We start from the raw sequence: 22412 nt of genomic DNA, 5'->3' as shown, positions 1-22412 counted from the left end.
TTAGCTGGCAGGAGACAGGAAACGTGCTCCTATAAACAGCCTTGTCATGAACTTAAAGCCATTCCAACAACACCTTTATCACACAGCAAGAGAATGACCTGAGCCCAAAGCCCATAAACACCAGCCGCTTTCCCCAGAACGATGGGACTACCACACAGCCATCTGTGACCAGGACTTCCCATTTCACTGGGAGTCATACGTTGCTGGACAGCAGAGGTGATGCGGCCCGAAACAGAAGATTCATCCATTTGTACTGACAAAAAGACGGGTTCAACCTCTCACGGAGTGACAGGTACGTCATCCAATCAGAACAGAGCAGATAGCACATGTATCATCCGGAAAAGACCAGGATACTACAAACACTCTGGATTCCAGCCTGGACTTCCCCCAGAGCAGAATACCCACAGCTACTGGACTGGGTGAGCAGGTCTTTGCTCCAGCTCAAAACTAACACATGTAATCAACCTAATCATGGCCCAGATTGAAGCGCACGACTATTCATCTGATGCCAGTGTTCAGTGATGGAACACAATGGCAACCTCCATGTGTCTGCCTAGGACCAGATTTCCAAGAACTTTACAGGACCAAATTAGATGTATTGTACCCAAAACTTACATCCATCTCTGCCTCCCTCTCCTCCTCAGACAAGACGGCATTGAGGGTGACGGCTGGACTCCAGCGAAGGGAGTCCGGGTCCACCTGGTTTAGCCGGGGGTTGGCACGCAGCCTCTCCATGTGTTTCAGGATCAGCCGCTCTCTTCGGATGATCACAAATCTACAGAATCAGAAACGAGAGACCCAGTCAAAACCGGACACAAACGTGAACAAGATCAATCAACCCGGGAAGGAGCAGTCGGACCATGACCATCAGCGCCAACATGACCTGCCATGAAACATGGTTGCTAGTTAACCAACTACATGGTCGCAATCCACTTAATAAATCATACACAGGTAAATATACAAAAGCAGTTGTCAGACAGTACTATCCAAGTGCTTTTATAATACCCCAATAAGAAGAGCAGCAGTATTGGAATAAATATCTGCTAATAAACAGTGTTGTGTAATATAATAAAGCCCCAGTGAAGGACTCCGGGGACGGAACAGCAGCCATTGCTGTGGTGACTGCCCGTGTCCTTGGGGCATTTAACCTGACTTACTTCTGTCAATATTCTGCTGCATTAATGGATAACATGGTAAAAATACCCATTGGCCTGGATAAGTCAGTAGCAAGAACACACGCACGCGCACACACACACAGACAGACAGACAGACAGACACACACACACACACACACAGACAGACACACACACACACACACACAGACAGACACACACACACACACACACAGAGGAAGAGTGTGTGTCTGGGCTGACCTGCCATTCTGCCTGTCAATCATGTTGAGTTGCTGGAGAGTGGCAGCGATGTCGTGTGGACACATCCCAGTGGCTCTGCTGATTCCTTTAACGCTGATGTGTTTATCTCGCTGCTCATAGAGGTACTCCACCATGACGCTTCGCCAATAAGCCAGGTAAGACAGGCGACCCAGATCTGACAGAGGCTTCTCAGGGGAGCCCACTTGTCCTTCTTGCCTCGTCAGAAGGTAACCTGAAACAAACACGTTGAGGAAAAAAAACAACATTACAGGAGGGTCATAGATTAAATAAAAGGCCATTTAGGAGGAAGAAAAACTCAGAAAAAGACAGCAGTGTACCTAAAACGAAAGCAGAGAAGAATTAACTAAAACACAAACGATCAAGCAAAAACAACAACCTCATGAGAAGGAATCCTCAAGACACCATTCAGAGACAAATCACAAGGCTTTATTAAAGCTAGCTAGAGGAGGCCACGCCCACTGAGGTGTCGGACTGCGTCTCGATCGGATCTCCCGCACGTCAAAACATTCCACGTTGAAAATATGACGTGACATTCTGTGTTGGGAGACAGCTGGGATTTCACCTTCAGAGTAAAGGGAGGTGAGGTAATCAGTTCCCTCTCCTCCAACCCCCGTCAGATGCTATGATACTGGTTGACAAGGACAACAAAGGAAGATGAAGAAGAGGAGCAGGAAACAAAACCACAAAACAAATGGAGGAGAGAAGCACCTGGATGTCATTTCTCACAAGAGGCAGCACTTATCAGAGATAATGAAGAGGGGGGGGGGGGGGGGCGCGTAAAAAGGTAGCAGTGTCTGTATGCAGTTTGATTCATAGCCACGCTGTCAAGGGTCATCCATTATGAGCAGCTCTAAATTAATTAATTAATGTCTGGATTTGCTATCCGGAACCAAACAACCAAATCTAATCACCAAACACTGAATACACAAAACACGCCAGTCATTGTGACAATATTCATTACCTAAAGCGGAGCAGGAGAAAGAGGCCTAGAAATGACAAATAAATGAGCTGCTAAAACAAAGATGAATAACTAACGAAAACAGATAATAATGTAACACTAACCAGACACTTTATTGTGGGCGTTTTACAAATGTATTAGCTGTGATTTACCATCTGTAAATCACAACACCGAGGATGCTCTGGAGTAATGATTAGGAAAAACAGCATTATTCACGCTGGCAAATGGAGCAAATGCTTTCCATCTCACAGCGAGCTACCTGAGACAAAGTGTTAATACAATCCAATAAAAGCAGAAAATCGTAATCTAAACAACTTCCAGTTCCAAAGCCTCAGCGGGAGGCCTGATTGACACCCTATTTTCCTGTTAGTGCGCAATAGCCCTATGTACTCTGGTCAAAGGTAGTGCACTTAAAGGGGGACTAGGGAGCCATTCGGGACAGGGCCTCATCCATTTTTCCAATAAAGCCCTCTTGGAGCTCAGAACTCAGCGGTGTTCAATCTCTTCTTAATCCTTTGCTTTGTTATCAGCACACTTTGAATATCACACATCCAGGCACCCTCTAAAGAGAGCAGGAAATCAAATGCTCAATTTCAGCTCTAAAACACACACGATGGCACACACTCACAGACATTTGACATACAGTCTGAATACGCCAGAAGAGATGACAGCAGTTGTCTTCAGAAGCAGTGACATCAGTTAATAACATCACAGGTCTTTTACATCCAACGATGACGTTAAAAGAGATCAGACTTGAAGAGCTGATCAGCATTTAGAATGACGGCCACTTCCATAAAAGACCTCTACAGGCAAACATGATGACAACTGTAACTGCATATCAAATATTTACTGACGCCAATTCAGCCACCTGAAATAATTCCTAATGATATTACTGATTTACCAGTTTAAATGAATTAACAACATAACTGAAGTACCTGAATAACCAAAATGTATATCTGAGAAAACAGAATGTCTATAGATTGCAAAAGAATCAAACAAGCACTGTAGAATCAAACAAGCACTGTAGAATCAAGCAGGCATTCAATGAAATGTTCTTAGACGGCATTAGGGACTTACTGAAATCAATGAGGAACCTTCCGAAGCCTTGCCTTTGGTACTGAGGCAGAACCATTATGCAGGAGACATTGTACTTCTGCTGGCAAAGCTTTTCCTTGGGGAAGAAGAAACAGATCCAATATGTCAGAGCTCTGCTGAAGATGGCAATTTATTACAGCTGCCAGTGTCCTTGTGCAAGGAAACACACACTCAAGGGTGAATGGGCTCTCATGCTCACGCACGCACACGCGCTCAGACGCGCAGACGCGTAGACGGTTCCAAATTGTCACCTTTTAAGAGGATAAATATAGTAAAGACTCTAACTGCATTAATCAAAACATTTATCCTGTATGAGAGGAAGAAAGGCTCTTTCCCCCATGGTATCAATATCCTCACCTTGGAGAAATAACCCACAAGATGACAGCCTTTCACGTCGTTCTGTGTAAGTATGTAGAAAAGGAAAGGCTCCACATCATAATACAAGGTCTTGTGATCCAGGAACAGCTTGGCTAACAGGCAGAGGTTTTGGCAGAAGAGCTTGCTGACATTTCCATCAACCTAAACAGGAACAAAACCAGCATGAGAACATTGTTCAGATTCAAAACTAACAGTTGATTCTCTCCCTACTCTAAAACGTTCCATCTGATGCACAGACAGAATGATGCGATCATGGTTTCTTCTCATGATGGATTTTATTCCTTAAAGAAATCTAAAGTGACCAAATAAAGGAAAACTAATACATACAAAAAAAGTGCATTAACTGGTGGCATCCGCCTCAAATGGCATAATTTCTGCCACATAGGGAAGCACACTATACAAGGATCAGGGCACCATTTGTGGCCTGTGACCTGTGACCTTTAGGCCTGTGACCTGGCTGCTGACCTCAAAGACGGAGAGGTTGTCCTTCCTGTAGATCTCATTGGCTGGAGGGTGAAACCAGCCACATTTCTTGGCATGTCGTTGTAGGATGTTCTTGCTTCTCATATACTTCAGACAGAACTCACACAGGTAAAGCTTTTGCAATCTGCCAAGGAGAGAGACCATATACAATTATAAAATACAACTTGTAATTCAACAAATTAGTTCTGCATACTGGTATACTTCCTAGAAGATGCATTTGGTAAGACTAAGACAACGTTCCCCAAATTGGTAGGTAACAACAAACATTTATTGAGGCAATAATTTGATGCGAAAGGAAGAAATGAACCGTACCTTGAATATTCAGGAGGGTAAGGCGAAGAGTACCATGTCTGGATTTCATACTTCCCAAACTCTATGACGGCTGGGTATCTTCCAGAGTCGGTGATGCTCATGTTTCCATTTCTCTAAACACGAAAAGACAAAAGCAACAAGGTCTGAACACATCTGACAAACTTTGATAACCTGGAGATTAAAATGTTCTAACAGTAAAGTGTTTTATGTGATGTCATAGCTGTGGTACACTCATATACCAGAGCATTCAGCAATCAAGTTTTGCTCACCTGTGACGACAGTTCCTGGACCTGTGAGAAAACCTCGATGTCTTCTTCTGTGACGTGTTCCCTGGAGATTGCAACAAAACCACCAGGTTCCTGCTTCACCCTCAGCCCATCTTCACAGCCTGTTACAGCAACCAAAAATAACAGCCTGCTCAAGTCACATTAACCACACCCAGCCTAAGAGTCACAGTAACCACACCTGACCTGCTAGATACACAGTAACCAAACCTGACCTGCTAGATACACAGTAACCAAACCTGACCTGCTAGATACACAGTAACCAAACCTGACCTGCTAGATACACAGTAACCAAACCTGACCTGCTAGATACACAGTAACCAAACCTGACCTGCTAGATACACAGTAACCAAACCTGACCTGCTAGATACACAGTAACCTAACCTGACCTAACCTGCTAGACTCACAGTAACCAAACCTGACCTGCTAGATACACAGTAACCAAACCCGACCTGCTAGATACACAGTAACCAAACCTGACCTGCTAGATACACAGTAACCTAACCTGACCTGCTAGAGTCACAGTAACCAAACCTGACCTTCTAGATACACAGTTACCAAACCTGACCTGCTAGAGTCACAGTAATCAAACCTGACCTAACCTGCTAGACTCACAGTAACCAAACCTGACCTGCTAGACACACAGTAACCAAACCTGACCTGACCTGCTAGAGTCACAGTAATCAAACCTGACCTGCTGGAGTCACAGTAAACAAACTTGACCTGACCTGCTGGAGTCACAGTAACCAAACCTGGCCTGCTAAAGTCCCAGTAACCAAACCTGCCCTGCTAAAGTCACAGTAACCAAACCTGGGCTGCTAAAGTCACAGTAACCAAACCTGGGCTGCTAAAGTCACAGTAACCAAACCTGGGCTGCTAAAGTCACAGTAACCAAACCTGGGCTGCTAAAGTCACAGTAACCAAACCTGGGCTGCTAAAGTCACAGTAACCAGACATTCTAATCAGAGGTGTAACGTCATGTCTGGTACTTAACACAGTACATAAGATGAGAGTTCTGTTGCTGGGTCAACCCACCACTGAGTGAATAACACACGTGATTTTAACATGCTTGTATGTTTTGGTAGAACGCCTCCATAATGCATGTCTGTTTGGTGGTTCCATTATGGATCATTTCAGGTGTGTATGAACATCACTAACAGTGACGTGCAAACTAATCACTAACTGACTAACCCCTTGGTTACCCCGACAACCCCATATCCCAAATTGCACCCTATTCCTTTGTAGTGGACTACCTTTAACTAGGGCCGGGTCCAAGGTCGCGCACTACTCAGGGAACTGGGTGCTATTTGGGACAGCTCAAGACAGTTTCCTCATAATTAAACAGCCAATTTACTGAAAGCCGCAGCGGTGCAATGAAACAGCAGTGACATAAGAAAGTTAAGCAAGCAGCTTCAGCATAAATGGAACACTTGAAATGCTGTGTTACACACCTACAAAACACAGTGCATCACAGGTGGAAATAATAAAGGAAAACGTAAATTACAGAGATTATTTAGACACTTGAGAGAATGAGTTTTAAATGACGCATGTTTGGCATTTAAATATTGCTCCTATATTTACTATTCAGTTGAATCCCATAACCTGAGCAACAAATGCATCGGAGCTCTTTAAGGCTGGTTACCTAGACACAGACTAACCCTGGTGTTGGACTAAAATGTCATTTCAGCAGAGAATCTGTAAATGTACATGCTTCTTGATTACGGGAAACCAGGCTGTAGATATGGGAGTGTACAGATATGAACTGTTATCAATATCATGTGACTCACTAGGGAGTGTGTGCGTGTGTGTGTGTGTGTGTGTGTGTGCGCGCGCCAGTCCACTGTGGGTCGAGGATGATTGGTGATCAGTCGGGGTCTCAGGTGGTAAAGGGAGAGGGTGAAATGAGACAGAAGAGTGAATGGAGATACCACCACTACAGGACATTATGAAAGGCAAGGAAGACATTGTCACGGAGCAGAATGACAGGGGTTAGTAGAATGACAGGGGTTAGTAGAATGACAGGGGTTAGTAGAATGGCCATGCGCTGCTTTGACAAAGAAAGCTGAAGGCAGAGATGGAACTGAAGCCACTTAGCCAGTTTCGTCACGCAGCCAAAGTCAAAACTCAAAGACGAAAGTAAACGGTAAAAAAAAAAAGACGGAAATTAATCAAGTAGGTGGTATAATCAAAGATTATTAGTAGAAACTTAGTAAAATGTTGTTTTTAAGTGAGGCGAAGTCAGTTCACTTGGGTAAGAAGAGAACATTGACCAGCTCATATAGTAGTATGAAAAAAAAAACTAGCCAGGCGGTGCTGAGAAGCCTTGGGTTAAAAAATGATTCAAACTAGCGGTGGCAGACGCAGGTTCGGTCGAAGCGTTCAAGCCTTTGCTTACCATGATCGTGCTCTGCCTTAATTCTTCCTTCGTCTGTCAAGTCTCCCTTTCCTGGGGTTTGCTGGGTTCCCTTCTCAGGGGTCACTCTATATCTTAGCCTGCCTAGCGTCCTGTGCTTTTTTAAAAAGGGGTTACGTCTGAAGTGACCGGAGACTTTAAAGGGGCGCCCCCGCGGCCGGCCGGGCCCGGGACGGGAGGAGGACTGGGTTGACAACAACAGCATGTTCCTGATCGTCTCTTTCTTTCCAAGGCGCTGCTGGAAAGCGTGGGGAGGGAAGGGACACGATTTGGGCGCGACGGCACCAGAACCTAAGTCCTGCTTAAGATGCCGACGCTTAGGCGGTGCGTAGCAAGGCAGTCCCTTCTTCCGCGAGAGTCCCTGAGTAGCGTAGATATGGGAGAGTCCATCAAAGAGGCCCTTAAGTTGGTTGTGATTGGAGAGACTACAGAAGGAGGGGATACTGGACTGGCTGGAGGAGCTCTGGGGGGAGTCGGATGAGGTGGAGGACACCTGCGACGTGCTGGGGCTGTGTCCGGACAACGTGGGAGGGGGAGGCAGAGGGAGCGCACAGGGGGACGGGGCGGAGGGGGGCAGAGCGCCTGACTGAGACGGACTGGGTTTCGACAATTTCGGAGGCGGGCCCTGCCGTTTCCTGTCGGGACAGCTGGGCGGAGACCCAGTCGAGAGCGAAGGGTCTACGGTCTCACCAGCCCTCAGTGACCTACGGCCAACTGGCGAGGGGGTGAAGAATTTGGAAAGCCCGTCGATAAGCCCTTTGGTTTTCTTGTTTACAGTGAGTGTAGCTGCTCGGGGGGTGGAGGAGGAGGGCGTGAGGAGGGGGGTGGAGGAGGAAGAGGGGGTGAATTGGGTGGTGGTGGGGGTGACACCAGCCCATCTGGGGTCTGCTGTAGCAGTAGCCAATCTGTCTGTGGTGTCCTTCACAGATGCGTCATGACCAGATGAAGGTGTGGAACAGACGGTAAGCTTTTGACCCCTACCAGGTGACCCCCTTGTCCCCCGGCCAATCACGGAGCCGTCACCACCGCTTAGAGATCTGGAACAGGAAACAACATGGCAGTGAGCTGAGGTCATGCAACTGTTCATCAGTACATAAGAAATCAAGCTATATGGTAAAACAAAGCTTAGATGTGTAACAACAAAATACTGTCAGAAAATGCTAGAGGATTTCCTTCCAGCCATGAAGGTACTCTATAGACCCTCTGGACAACCACTGACTCATATCTAAAGACAACACTTCCACAACCAGATTATAATTAACTTACATTCTTTGTTTGAGCATATTTCTGGGCCTTCCGACTGGCTTTGCATATCGACGTTTGATCTGATCGGCTTTCTTATGCAGGAGTTTCTTTCCATTCTCCTTTGGCCTGCAGACCTGGCAAACCCAGGTCCCTGGAGAGGAGTGGACAGTGAGAGCAGAGCAATAGCGTCAGTCAGGACACAATCACAGAGCACAGTCATCTGAAATGTAGACAGACAGGCCAGGTTAGAGAAAACCTTACAACAATCAATTTCTCAGGACAGATGTATTCACAGAGATTCCAGATACATTCCCCTACAACGTGCACCACTCTAGATTAGGGCCCATGTACCGGAATACAGTTTAGGATCCAGCCCATGTCAAAGCAATGAGAGTCCTGGTGCCAAAGGTCCCAGAACACAGTATGTGTTTAATCATAATTAGTGCATCAATGGGACCTCTACTGTAATCTTCTGATAGCTCTGATCTCCCCAGGGACTAGAGAAACTATTTATATGCACACAAAGCCTGTAATAAGACATCTCTGCTTCACTGCCATGAGTGACAGATCCCAAAGACCCTCTATGAAGAACACAGACAGGCAGAGGCAGGCAGAGAGGCGGTGGGAGCGAGAAAGGCAGGGACAGAAGCAGAGCAAGCGAGGCAGAGAGAGAGAGAGGCATCTACAAATAAAAGTTCTCCCTCTGCCACACAACAAACAGCTTACTGGCAAGAGAGATGATCAGAACCTGCCAGACACGAGACCATATCTACATGGACGTTACCTTTTGGCATCCTGGAAAGGGGCGGTTGGCAGCACTCCATGTGAAACCCCCGGTCACATGAATCACAGAACAGCATCTCGTCCTGCAAGGAGACAGGGGTCATGGGTGGGGCTGTGTGCTGGCTGCGCTGTCGTTGCATAGATGTTACACCCTCTGTTAGGTCACTCTGAAGAGGGACACGTCGGTTTAGTTTCATGTGGATGACTGACGTGAGGCTGAATTACGTCTGGGTGAAGGGCGCACGGAGTGGGGATGAGGTGTGTTCACTATACAACATGAGGCCTGATGACCGCGAGACTGAGCTTGAAAAACCCTCTGTGGTGACCACCACTGTCCCCAACAGCCCCCTAACGCAGCACAACACACAGGGAATGGGGCGTTTGGGATTCAGTGAATATCATTTATAAGAGGCTGTTTATCCACCTTACTGGTTTATTATCCACCTTACTGGTTTATTATCCACCTTACTGGTTTATTATCCACCTTACTGGTTTATTATCCACCTTACTGGTTTATTATCCACCTAACTGGTTTATTATCCACCTAACTGGTTTATTATCCACCTAACTGGTTTATTATCCACCTTACTGGTTTATTATCCACCTTACTGGTTTATTATCCACCTTACTGGTTTATTATCCACCTTACTGGTTTATTATCCACCTTACTGACAAGATATCCATGCTATGTCTACGGAAGAATGACCAACCTCTCACACAACACGGATGACAGCGGGGAAGGACGGATGACGGCGTTGAAATACTCACAGCGTTCCTGCCCTGTATTCGACAGGAGCTACACGTTTTGCATTCTATACACTGCCACCGCAACCTCTTCACATTCCCGGTCAGCTCCGAGGAGAACTTCAGGCAGGACGGGTGCCCTGAGAACATGATAAAGGACAGTTATCAGTTGTGCAGCCCAGTTCCAACGCACTTCCAGTTGCAGCCCGAGCCAGGGTGTCTCTTAACTATACTGAACCATGTTCTTCATGTAGGGCTCCACCTTTGACCAGTGCCCTGGGCTGTAAATGCAAAGAGGGGCCTGATGGAGGGCAGAGGGAGCCATTTAGGGCACACCCATCGGGAGGAGTCTCAGGGATCGGGGGGCGTGACCTTTCCGTGACGTTCACGCAGCAAGGTTAAATATTAACATACCACATCTTCAGCTGTGTTTTTGTGTGTGTGTTCCAAACTCTGTGACCGGATTGGACCCCTCACTCGTTTTCCCCCACAAGCGGTGTCTAAAAAACAGTATGATCAAACATCTGAGCAGCTAATTAAAGATAATTTGATGTTAATGAGGCAGAAACAGTAGCAGCACTCAGTCTAATGGGGCCTCATCCGTGAAAGTCATGTAAAAGCCTCCTCTCTCACCCGACTTCCTCGCGTGGCTGTAAAACAGCTGTTTTACACAAAGAACAGAATGTGTGTGTACACTACAAGCGCTTAATGAAAACCACCTCAGCACTACTTAGTCAAATTTGAGCTATAAAAATGTCACCGAGAGAACAATTCCTTATGGCATTTAAAATAATTGCTTCCAAGGCAAACGACTGCTTAGGAAAGGTAATTCTATATAAGCTTGGGAGCGGCAATTTTGTCTGGAACAAAAGAATGGTGAAGGAAAATGCCACCAATCTACAGACGCGGAAAATGGATGACCTTTGATCCTCTTTCCATCTTGCTCTCGTCGCTGCCGTCCACGTTCCCAGAATCCTACTGCATTCCGACTCCGAGAGCTCAGTTCGCTCAACAACTTGAGTGATTTCTAAATTCTAATGGGCACTTGAGTGGAATCTGCCTCTTCCTTCCTCAGTCCATCATGTGTCGTTAGCAGATTTGATCCCCTTGACTATCCATTTCAGCAATGTTCTCCCTGTAAGTCCTTCAAGTAGAGGGATTTAGCTTAAAGCAGGGGAACATCAAGCTCCAAGTGGAATATGGTATCGATCCTAATGGCACTAGATTTACTGTAACGACCTCAGCATATAACTTCTCATTGCCAGTCGCTCCGCTGGTTTTAAACCACAGATTCACAAATTGCAGAATGACTCTGCATGTGTACGAAGCATCCCCCACTACAACGTTATCTACATATGACCTTGCCCGGTCAGGCTCTGCTCATTTTCCACGATCGAGGGGATCAGTTCAAGTACAAAATCACAAAGCTTTGTCTTTAGTAGGTCTGTGGTTTATAGGCGGGCGGACAAACGCAGTCCCTCGGTCCAAACTGATCCCAGATCAGCAATCCAACGTTAAGATGCCAAACACAGTTATTCTGCACTTTCCTTCACTGTACTGTAAATTCACCAGGTAAATATGCTAAGAGCTGCCTTCCACTCAGTGCACCATTTAACAGTGTCGATCAGGGACAGACCAAGGCTTTTCACCATGTCGGCTTAGGGATTAGAACCAGCAACCTTCAGGTTACTGGCCCGTTCTTGACCGAGAGGCTTCCAGGTTGCCCCCCACGGGCAGATCCGTCTAAAGAGAAGCGGACCACCCAGGAAGGCCGTCCACAGGAAACAGGCAGCTGATCCACGTATGGGCTGACCCAAACCCTACAGGGGGTGTTTTCACATCCCACCCCAGCACAGTTCCAGAAACCACCGTGTGGTGAGTACATAACCGATGACAGCGGCACGGCCCGGCTGGGAGTACGGATCAGGGACTCACCGCTGCTTCCACATTCGGCACAGGACAGGAGCTCCTCCGGTCTCTTCTCCCGATTGGACTCCTTCGTTCCCAAACAAAAACTGCATATTGGGATGGGGTCAGCGCGTCGCTAGGAAAACAAACACGGCAAGTTGTTATTGATGCAGCACGTTTATACATGTGTGTGTGTGTACACATTTTCACTGCAACCCCAGACAAGCATCTGATTCAACTTGCCAACAGATCGTCAGGCCATCAATAGGTTGAATCAGTTTGTCCAGGTCTATGACAGAATTGCGTGCTTCTGGGGAGGACTGGAGATGAGAACCACTGTATAACAGACAGTCATTCTCATCTTCATGAGCCTAGAGTCTTGAAAAGCTCTGAAGATGAAAGGCATTGACTGAGTGAAAAGTAGGCATTTACAGTGTAACCAGAACAATACCTTCCCAGAAACAATGACATGCAAATACATGGTCAGGTAATCACAAGGAGTAGCTGTCAAAGCTCTGTAAAGGTAATTCATGATATAATAGCCTCTGTCACCATCTCCCTGACAAGAGCTCTCAACCACACAATTAGTCGAATATGAACCAGCATTGGCCACAATGGTGCCGTAATACATGTAAAAGATTGTCCGTGTTCCAATCACTCTAAAAGGAGACGCGGTCATCGGTGTTAAGGAGCTTAATCTAATTGATGAAGCTTCACACCACAGCTAGACTGGATTAGCCAGAATCAAATCAAATTACCTTAATAATAATAATTAATAATAATAACACCAACAAATTATAACACATGTTCTCATTGTTACGGACCATAATTCCGGCCCACTGGAGTCACGCACGTTTCACTCACTGCAGTCTGACAGCGTTAACACACTAAAGAGCTTAAAATAAAAGTTCAAAAGTAGTCAAATATCGGCGTTAAAGTTTTAAGAGGATTTAACATTGACCACTCTTTGAAGCGATGAGGCTGATCTTGTGTGGCTAAACTCATCTCTAACAGGGAGGTAAAGGTTGTCTGCCCAGTAACACAGCCCCACATAATGTTATAACGACGTCGGGGGGGGTGGGGGGCTATGTATCCTGGCCAAAATGGGGGGGGGGGGGGGGGGGGGTTGACTAAATCTATAGGTGTTTGCTAAAGCCCCAAAATACATTGCTAAGTATTGTTTGTTGAATGAATACATAAGTACGTTATTCTTTTTTTTTACCAACTCATGGCTGTACATGGCTTTGGACAGGAGTATCGGCTCCGTGACACGCATGTAGGAGACTGACGCCAACAGCACTCCACCCAAGCTGTGTCTAACAAAGGCAAACAGACAGATTTTCCAGTAGGCATCACCGTGAAACTGGCAACCGAAAGGTCAAAGGTTAATTTCCCCGAGCCGTCACGTAGCCTACACTTTGGGGAAACATGCTGTGGCGTCAGACGCCTACTCTTCTACACAAGCGCCACACAAAACCTCACGCTCATTAAGTCTGTGTAACATTATGAACAGTTCAATAAGTGGCTGTTCTCCTCAAGCAGCGGAACACCGCCTCACAAACATCACAATCACATGCCTTCCGCGAGGTGGAAGGCCCCTCGACAGAAAATGACACACAGATTGTGACCATAAATAACCAACCTCATCAATGCTTCACACATAACACATCAGTGGACTGGGGAGTCTGTGGAAACAAGTGGCCCCTCTGGGGAGATGGCCGGCCCGTAATTAGGTTCCTGTTCCGAGCATGGCAGGTCATCCTGCTGAACCCGGCGCACAGCCAGTTTGACCTCTGAGAAATCCATCTGTACCGACGTGACCTCCGCCTGACCCTCAGACCCAATCTGGAACGCGTTCGGAAGGCTGCCCTGTTATGTCACCTTTAGAAACACCTAGAACGCGGACCAAACATGCCCCGTCGTCATGCAGGATAGGAAATCGTGTCATCTCTATTCATTACATTTCTATCTGCAATCTTACTGAACGAGCCCCTGGGAGTTTTTAACCGACTGCGGTTAAAGAGGAAGAAGTGAGGCAGCAACCTAAACAGGGACAGAAAACAGCTATGGGATTGTTCCTGGCTGCTGTTGTAGCCTATGAATTGATTGATCTATTGAGCGAATGCCGTTTACACCAATGAATAGGCGCACTCCATTAACACAACCTCCCAGGTCAGCTGATGTGTGGCTCTGCTACTGGTAGAACCTGGTTGTTGTTTACAGACAGGCGAGAATATCATCATCATCATCATCATCATGTACGGAAAACAACTCCTGAATAAATACCAAAGTAACAATGACAATGATTCATTCTTGTGGGACGGGCTACGCCTCACTCTCCTAATCTCTTCAAAAACGATTACAGTCAAAAAGGAAATAGACTGTCCACTAAGAGGATGACTTATGCCCAAGTTATTTAGATTACAGGCAGTTCATTGGCCTACGTGGTGTATTACCCATAAGGACTTGAACCGACAACCTTAATTCCACAAGGCATTTGTTTACTGATGTCAGCGTGTTGGGTCAAGGGAAGAAGCAGGTTCATCAAACCAGGTTGGTCAAGCTCAGCCCAATACACGTCATAGACACAGGGATGTGACTGGTACTGAAGCTTATCAGTCCCTGTTATGTTGCTACTTTACACTAACAGAGTAATCAGGAGGGCAATTTAATTGAAATAAAGGATGGGGACTCCTGCATTGGGACAACATTGCACTGCAATATGCACAACACACGTGCCTGCAATGCCTTGACCTTACAAACATCTAATCTCGAGAACGAACAAAGATATTCATCTGCACTGAGGACCAGGTTTGCAAAATCATGGTTGTCATTATTTAAAATTAAAAAAGAAGTTTTGATTAGAGTCATATTATGCCATTTTATTTCTAGCTAAGGGGCACTCATGGTGCCAATTGAAGGTAGACATGCACATGTTTTTTGGCCAGCGATGGGAAACTTCTTATTTTCACCTAAAATAGGCAGATCTCCCTTTCTAATGGCTGGTTGGAAAACATCATTGATGTCCAACGTGAGCTCAAATGATTCTTTGATTCCAGTTATTTTCCTAGTTGAGTCCTTGTTTCTTCAGCTTACAGAAAACAGTCAAAGATCTTACTACCGGCTAAATTTAGTGAGTACAGGCTAATCTTGTATTTCCAAAGCTTCTGTATCAGCACCTTTCAGGCGTTATGTTCGTCAGAGACCACAGCATCCAGCTGTGAGTACACAACAGTTGTGAGTTTTTGTTTACTATGTCTGTGCAGATCTACCAAAGGTAGGAATACAGGGTGGCCAATGGGATGGTGGCAATAAGCGACCTTTGACTGCCAATGGTAATGGGAGCAACATCACAATGTCAGAATCTCCGGACACCATAATCTGTCAACAACACAGAGGAGCAGCTCAGTGGACAAAAACATTTGTTGACTTTGTAAGAAATTCTTAACCGACACATGATTTCAATCCTTTATACTATATGTTTCCCGGCAAACACACGCACACACAACACTCCCATTACAAAAATAAAACAGATTATACCATATTTATCCACACTATTTGGACAATTCTCCACAATAAGAGGCTTATTTGTGAGGGAATAGGCCTATTTTGTCACAAAACAAACAGCAAAATGTCAACCAACCCAAGAAAAAAAAAAATAACAACAACACATAAACAAAAATAGATCTGTGACGGATCAGCTGATCCAGCAGAAAAAACGATCAAGCATCAGCCTAAAAAAAAAGCTGACTGGTGCATCCATGCTAATAAGTATTTCTCAAGTTTGACAGCCACAAAAACTAGCAAGGTTTGTCTAACATGGGCAAGTTAGCAAACATAGCTGAACCAGCCAGCCGGGACGCTTTAACTTCTGAACATAGACCTAATACATCACCTTGAGCAACTATGATGCTTATCAGGTCACTCATAATGGTATGGGAGTGGTTAACGTATATGATCATTGAGGTATTCACAAGTTTACATTAGAAGTGTATTAGAGTTCTACTGCAAACGCCAATCTTGCTGATTGACTTGTTAATCTCAAATAAATTCTTGTAGTGTTAACAGGCCTTTAATTATCTACTCTTTACGCACTTGATCCCAATCAATGAATTACAAACCTAAGCTTCTGTTTCCTGTATCCCCCCCAAAGCAACACACTGGATGTGAACGGCATAGGTGTCTGGAACGCATGTTCATAACCAGGGCATAGGTGTCTGGAACGCATGTTCATAACCAGGGCATAGGTGTCTGGAACGCATGTTCATAACCAGGGCATAGGTGTCTGGAACGCATGTTCATAACCAGGGCATAGGTGTCTGGAACGCATGTTCATAACCAGGGCATAGGTGTCTGGAACGCATGTTCATAACCAGGGCATAGGTGTCTGGAACGCATGTTCATAACCAGGGCATAGGTGTCTGGAACGCATGTTCATAACCAGGGCATAGGTGTCTGGAACGCATGTTCATAACCAGGGCATAGGTGTCTGGAACGCATGTTCATAACCAGGGCATAGGTGTCTGGAACGCATGTTCATAACCAGGGCATAGGTGTCTGGAACGCATGTTCATAACCAGGGCATAGGTGTCTGGAACGCATGTTCATAACCAGGGCATAGGTGTCTGGAACGCATGTTCATAACCAGGGCATAGGTGTCTGGAACGCATGTTCATAACCAGGGCATAGGTGTCTGGAACGCATGTTCATAACCAGGGCATAGGTGTCTGGAACGCATGTTCATAACCAGGGCATAGGTGTCTGGAACGCATGTTCATAACCAGGGCATAGGTGTCTGGAACGCATGTTCATAACCAGGGCATAGGTGTCTGGAACGCATGTTCATAACCAGGGCATAGGTGTCAGGAACGCATGTTCATAACCAGGGCATAGGTGTCAGGAACGCATGTTCATAACCAGGGCATAGGTGTCTGGAACGCATGTTCATAACCAGGGCATAGGTGTCTGGAACGCATGTTCATAACCAGGGACGCTCCTGGTAAAAGAGCTACAATGACCCGGCTATCAGCGTGATAACTAAGCAACTGGAACTGAAACATTTCCCGACTGCAGGGAAGGACTGTTTCATAAAGGAGATTTCCAAGGGCACTGCTAGATGTGGGATTGGCTTTAAGAAAAGCATTCCTATGTGGACGTCTATGAACTAAGATAAGAGTGCAGTGCAGTTTAGATAGACAAGTTTCACAAATGTCCAACATGAATAAAGATAAACCCCTTAGTGGAGGGGGGGAGGGTGTCTAGTCTGGATTGGACATAGGTTTTCTCCAGTGGGGAGAATACTCTGAGTGGTGATTAAAAAGAGATATAAAATCCCTGAAAGTGTTTCTCATCTGAAAAACAGAACAGAAGACAAAAGATCCACCGTTGAATAGGAGAAGATGTTAGTGATTTACTAGGGGATTACAAATTAAATACATTACAGGAAATTAGAGGGCTTCAAAGAGACTTGTTGTGTTCTGTTAGAGGGGGTTCTATTAGAAGATGCTGCTGCTCTAGAAGTCTGTCGGAGACCTGCGAGGAAGAACAGGTTACATAACATTGAGGGGAAAAAACAAACTCTTCTCATTCCTTGTCATTGTTCCTGCCAAATTCTCTTCAGAATCTAATAAAGTTGAACCTGCTGTTTTCAAAGACTTTCACAAACACTATTGCCTGGCCACCACTGGCTACATGGCATAACTCACTCAGTGCTAAGACCACAAAAATGTCATCTTTTTTTAAATATTAAGCACTAGCGACAAGCTCATTGTCAATATCCCATTGCATCAGCTGAGTGTTGTTGATAGACACAGAATGGGGTCTAGATTTGTCTCATTATTAAAGAAATGGTTTGGCAAAGACAAGCTTTTCTTCATTATCATAGGACACTCTAAAACAGGGCAGTTTCATTTTGACCTGACCGCAGACAGAAACTTGTGGCCGCGCAAACAAGGGTGTCATTTCCTGATATTCATAATGAAACTGAGTGTTGTTACCGTCTCCAGTCGTGACAGCACCCATCCAGAACAGGGTATTATAGGACTTAAAACAGTAAAATACAAAAACTACTAGCACCATTTCCATAACTTGATGTGTGTCAGAGCAGGCAAACACACTTCAATGCAGTTTTACACCAACTGTACCCCTCAGGAACGACCTTCATATGGGATTACATTTTGTAAACCAAAATTACATTCTGCATGAACATATATTGGTGCAATCGAACTCGCAGGAAAAAGCTAAATGTCAGTCAAAATAAAATAAAAAATCTGCCACACATTCCGCCAAAATGTGTCGTCTCAAGATTGAGTCGAACTCACAACCATCAGACAGAAAGTTGTTAGTGGAAATGCCAGCCCACCATTCCTGCCCACAACACCCTGGCAACCAGTTCTGAATACATTCATAACTTCCCTTGGTGGTCGGGTGCCAACACTCAACAGCACTGCTGACATGTACATAATCGTTTTTTCTGAACTTAATCGTTCCCACCCCACCCCCAAATAGTTCCATATGAACACGGGTTCCTGCGATTGTACATTGCTGTACACGCCCAAAGCCCTACACTGACCAGTCCATTTTCACCCACATAAAGAGGAACCCTCTTGAAGGCAACAGTAATAAGACACTTGCAACGCCTCTGCGTTTAGACTCCTTTAGATTCTTCAAGTACAAAACTGCCATCAATGCAGTCGTTAACCAGCAGTATGAGTTACAGCAGAGAGTAGGTAATGCAGCAGCAATCTCTGCACAGTGAAAAGCATCTTCTATCAGTAAAGGGAAAACAACAAAGGCTAAGAGGAAGTGTTTATGGGCCCATATCACGTCTTATAGCCCATATATTCGCCAGGTTAAACACACATCCCTTCATCTGTTATCTCAAAGGCAAATAACCTGAAAGCTACTGCACGTTTTTTTACCCTCTGTCTACAATAACAGCCCTTATATTCCGGGCCATTCCATATTAACAAAGAGATGCAGAGATTTTTCACTATTAAAAATAAACAAGCGGAAGTCTGCACCTTACAATGAAATGCAAGAGGACTACGTGGAAACAATTTACAGATACGTTTTTCCAAAAACATTTCAGTAAATAACTTTGTACAGTATGTTATGTTGGCTAACAAAGTCAGTTAATGTTCTGTTTTTATGTATGTACGGCGGCCTCCATAAGTATCGGGACAATAGTCAAATGGGCTACTTTTGCCGAGCCGCTGGAGGCATATGAAAACACAAACAAAAATCAAAAAGAAATACTGAAAGGTTTCTGCAAAAGTACAGAATAGCACCTTTTATTCCTGGTTATTCCAAGTCTTACATGTTTTACCAACTAAAAATAACAGCCCTTTCAGAGTTCCATCTCCCCATTTCATGTAAGGATAAGTATTGGGACAATTCAACTTAAATCAAACGTAAGAAGTATAAAAGTTGGTATTTAGTACATCTCTTGCAAGAAATAACTGCAGTGAGTTGGCGAGCAACGGACACCACCAATCTCTTGGTATCATTCTTTGGGATGCTTTGCCAAGCCTCTACTTCAGCCATTTTGAACAGTTGCTTGTTTTGGGGAGTTTCTGATTTCAGTCTCCTCTTAAGCAATTGAAATGCATTTCCTATCAGATTTAAATGAGAAGATGGACCAGTCAAAAATGCAAATTAAATTCTGGCCTTTCGGTTTTTGGTGCGGATCAGAGGATTGCATCTTGTAATGTATCTGTTGTAATTATACTGGCAAAGTCTTATGTGAACAGTAGATTGTGACACTTTCACCTCAGCAATCTGGAGGTTGTAGGTGATTTCACAGACACTTACTTTAGGGCTGTTTTGAACAGCTCTGGTCATTTTTCTGTCATCAACTGCAGATGTCATCCTTGGCCGACCTGGTTTTGCTGATTGTTTAAGACACCAGTGGTTTCTTTTGTCAGGACGTGCCAAACTGTTTATTGGGCTATGCCAAACTTTGTGCAATGGATCTAATTGAGTTCCTCTTGTATTTTAGCATTCAACTCACTGGCTTTGCTATCAGAGACAACTCCCCAGTCTTCGTTTTGGATAACGACTACTGATATCAAACACAAACTCCAAAGGCAAAAGATAGAACTGAGACTACACATTCACAGTTGCGTGACCAATCAATGCAGGAAACAGGAAAAACCTGATCAATAAGGAACATGTGAATCAAATGCCCCAACACTTATGCTCACATAAAATGGGGGGATGGACTCCTGACAATGCTGTTATGCTTAGTTGGTAAAACATAAGCATTGAAATGGACAGAAATAAAAGGTGACATTGTGCATTTTCACGTCATATTCATCTTTTAATTATTTTTTTAATATGCCTTGAGTGTACAGCACAGAATAAAATAGCTAATCTGACTATACTGTCCAAACACATTATGGAGGGCAATGTACATTGTCACAGGAAAATATTCAGACCCCTTCGCTTTCTGTTATTAACATTCTTTCCATCAATCTCCACATACTCCATAATGACAAAGAAAAAACATGTTTAGACATGCGTGCCTATTTATTGATAATGAAAAGCTAAAATATCTCAAACATATATTGCCAGACCCCTTGCCATGACTTTCCAAATTGAGGTCAGATGCATCCTGGGTTCTTTTTCATAGTTAACATGTCTCTAAAACTCCATTGGAGTCTACTAGTGGCACATACAACTGAGTCAACACGATTTAGAAAAGGCAGACACTCATCTATAAAAGGTCCCACACTTCACTGTAGCAGTGGCTGGATTAGGGCTGCCCAACCCTGGTTCAGGAGATCTACTGTCCTGTAGGTTTCCTCCAACTCTAATTTAGCACACCTGATTCTCATAACCAGTTGGGTGAAAGGCTTAACTGGGTTAGACACAAATGGGGTTGAAGAGAACATCTACAGGACAACAGATCTCCAGGAACAGGGCTGGGCAGCGCTGGGGTAGATGAAAGCCCCTCTTGAGTAAAAGGCATATGACACCATCTGAAGGACTCTTGAGATCATGAGAAAAAAATAGACTCTGGACAGTCGAGATCAAAATTGAACAAACAGGTCTGAATTCAATGGGCTCCAGCTGGCAAAATCCATTCTCACGGTGAAGGATGGTGGCAGGAGCATCAGGCTATGGGGATGCTGTGTGTAGTTTCACAGCAAGAAGTATAACACAAAATGTAAAAGCAAAGGGGTCTGATGAATACTTTAAGGTGAATTGGGGACCAGCTATGAGGACAAATTGAGTCTAATAATATTTTGGTTATTGAACTACAGTAGCATTATATCTGTTGAAGCAGATGAAAACCCATTAATAGAATAAGTTAAATCAGTTTAATCGGTTCTGTAAAGAAATGCTCTACTATGAACGTCATTCTTATGGTAATGTATCCTAAATTCATGACAAGTAGCTAGATTGAATCCATGGGTCAGCTTCTGCAAGTCGGGTCAGCTTCTGCAAGTTCAGGATAACAAGTTTGGTTGGTCCAGAGAGGGCCAAATCTGCACCAATAATACACGTCTGTATATCATTAGGTTTAGAAATTACAGTACAGCAGCACATGGGATGGTTTAGTACAGTAAATCATATAGTCTACTCTGGTGTGCTGTACAGTATAGTTCAATATTGTACTGACCAATACTTGCCTTTACATTAGTGTACTAATACTGTAATGTGCTTAATAAGACATCTACGCTTGGGTCAGATTTGGACTGACCAAATTACAAGTACTTTCCAATGCCCACTGAAGTCCCATGTCCAACTGTGATTGGCGGATGAGAGGGCTGGTTACGGTAAAAGGAGAGTGAGAGGAATTATGGGTAAGTGTCAATGAGAGCTAGAAGAGGTGACATTAACTGGAGAGAGACAGGTAGATGAGAGACCGAAGAGAGAAACAGACGGTTCAGCCTGTTTCCACAGTCTTGCTTTGACCACAATGAGTGCAAGAAAACTTTTAGCTGAGCATAATATGAAGCCAGTGAAAAGGGAGGACAGTAGCATGAAGCCAGTGAAAAGGGAGGACAGTAGCATGAAGCCAGTGAAAAGGGAGAACAGTAACAGATGTCCTAATCGTGGTTAGTTAACATTCAGAAGTACCCTTGTAGTTAATATAATTGGTGTCATTCTGTTAGATTTTGTTAATGATTTTATCAATATTTAAACAAATCAATAAAAACTGTTAACAATAAAAACACTACCTCAATAGCAAGTCTAAATTGTTGGTCTAAGAGAAATTAGCAAATACGATTTTGTAGACACGGGCTAAGATAACAGACTAAGACACTAGATAATATGCCCCATGATCCTTCTACACAACAACCACAGCATCAGCCAGAGGCAACAATTCACCAGAAGTAAAAAAGGAAAATAATTCCTGGGAAATTGGCATGTTACGTTGCTTCCAACAGCGCCGACCAAGCTCAACA

The 22412-nt window shown here is 44.5% G+C and overlaps 1 protein-coding gene across 7 annotated transcripts in view; it reads right to left on the bottom strand.

Moving 5' to 3' along the window:
* The window catches only part of kat6b (K(lysine) acetyltransferase 6B), a 33381-nt gene that overhangs the window by 5380 nt on the left and 5589 nt on the right, over positions 1-22412 (bottom strand). For 5 of the 7 annotated variants that reach the window (XM_010902974.5, XM_010902969.5, XM_010902972.5 and 2 more), the window contains exons 3-14: positions 12025-12133; positions 10114-10229; positions 9347-9512; positions 8584-8713; positions 7300-8354; positions 4890-5008; positions 4621-4733; positions 4291-4432; positions 3805-3966; positions 3430-3523; positions 1374-1605; positions 616-775 (exon numbers count right to left, since the gene is read on the bottom strand). In XM_010902974.5, coding sequence (XP_010901276.2) covers positions 616-775; positions 1374-1605; positions 3430-3523; positions 3805-3966; positions 4291-4432; positions 4621-4733; positions 4890-5008; positions 7300-8354; positions 8584-8713; positions 9347-9512; positions 10114-10229; positions 12025-12133 — 2598 coding nt within the window. The remainder of the gene's footprint in view (positions 1-615; positions 776-1373; positions 1606-3429; positions 3524-3804; positions 3967-4290; positions 4433-4620; positions 4734-4889; positions 5009-7299; positions 8355-8583; positions 8714-9346; positions 9513-10113; positions 10230-12024; positions 12134-22412) is intronic. The other 2 variants (XM_010902973.5, XM_010902975.5) reach the window with 2 other exon arrangements.

Source organism: Esox lucius, chromosome 6 (genome assembly GCF_011004845.1).
Source record: "Esox lucius isolate fEsoLuc1 chromosome 6, fEsoLuc1.pri, whole genome shotgun sequence".
Taxonomy (NCBI): Eukaryota; Metazoa; Chordata; class Actinopteri; order Esociformes; family Esocidae; genus Esox; species Esox lucius.
Note: the sequence above shows the minus strand (reverse complement) of the source record. Positions and strands in the feature narration are given on the sequence as shown.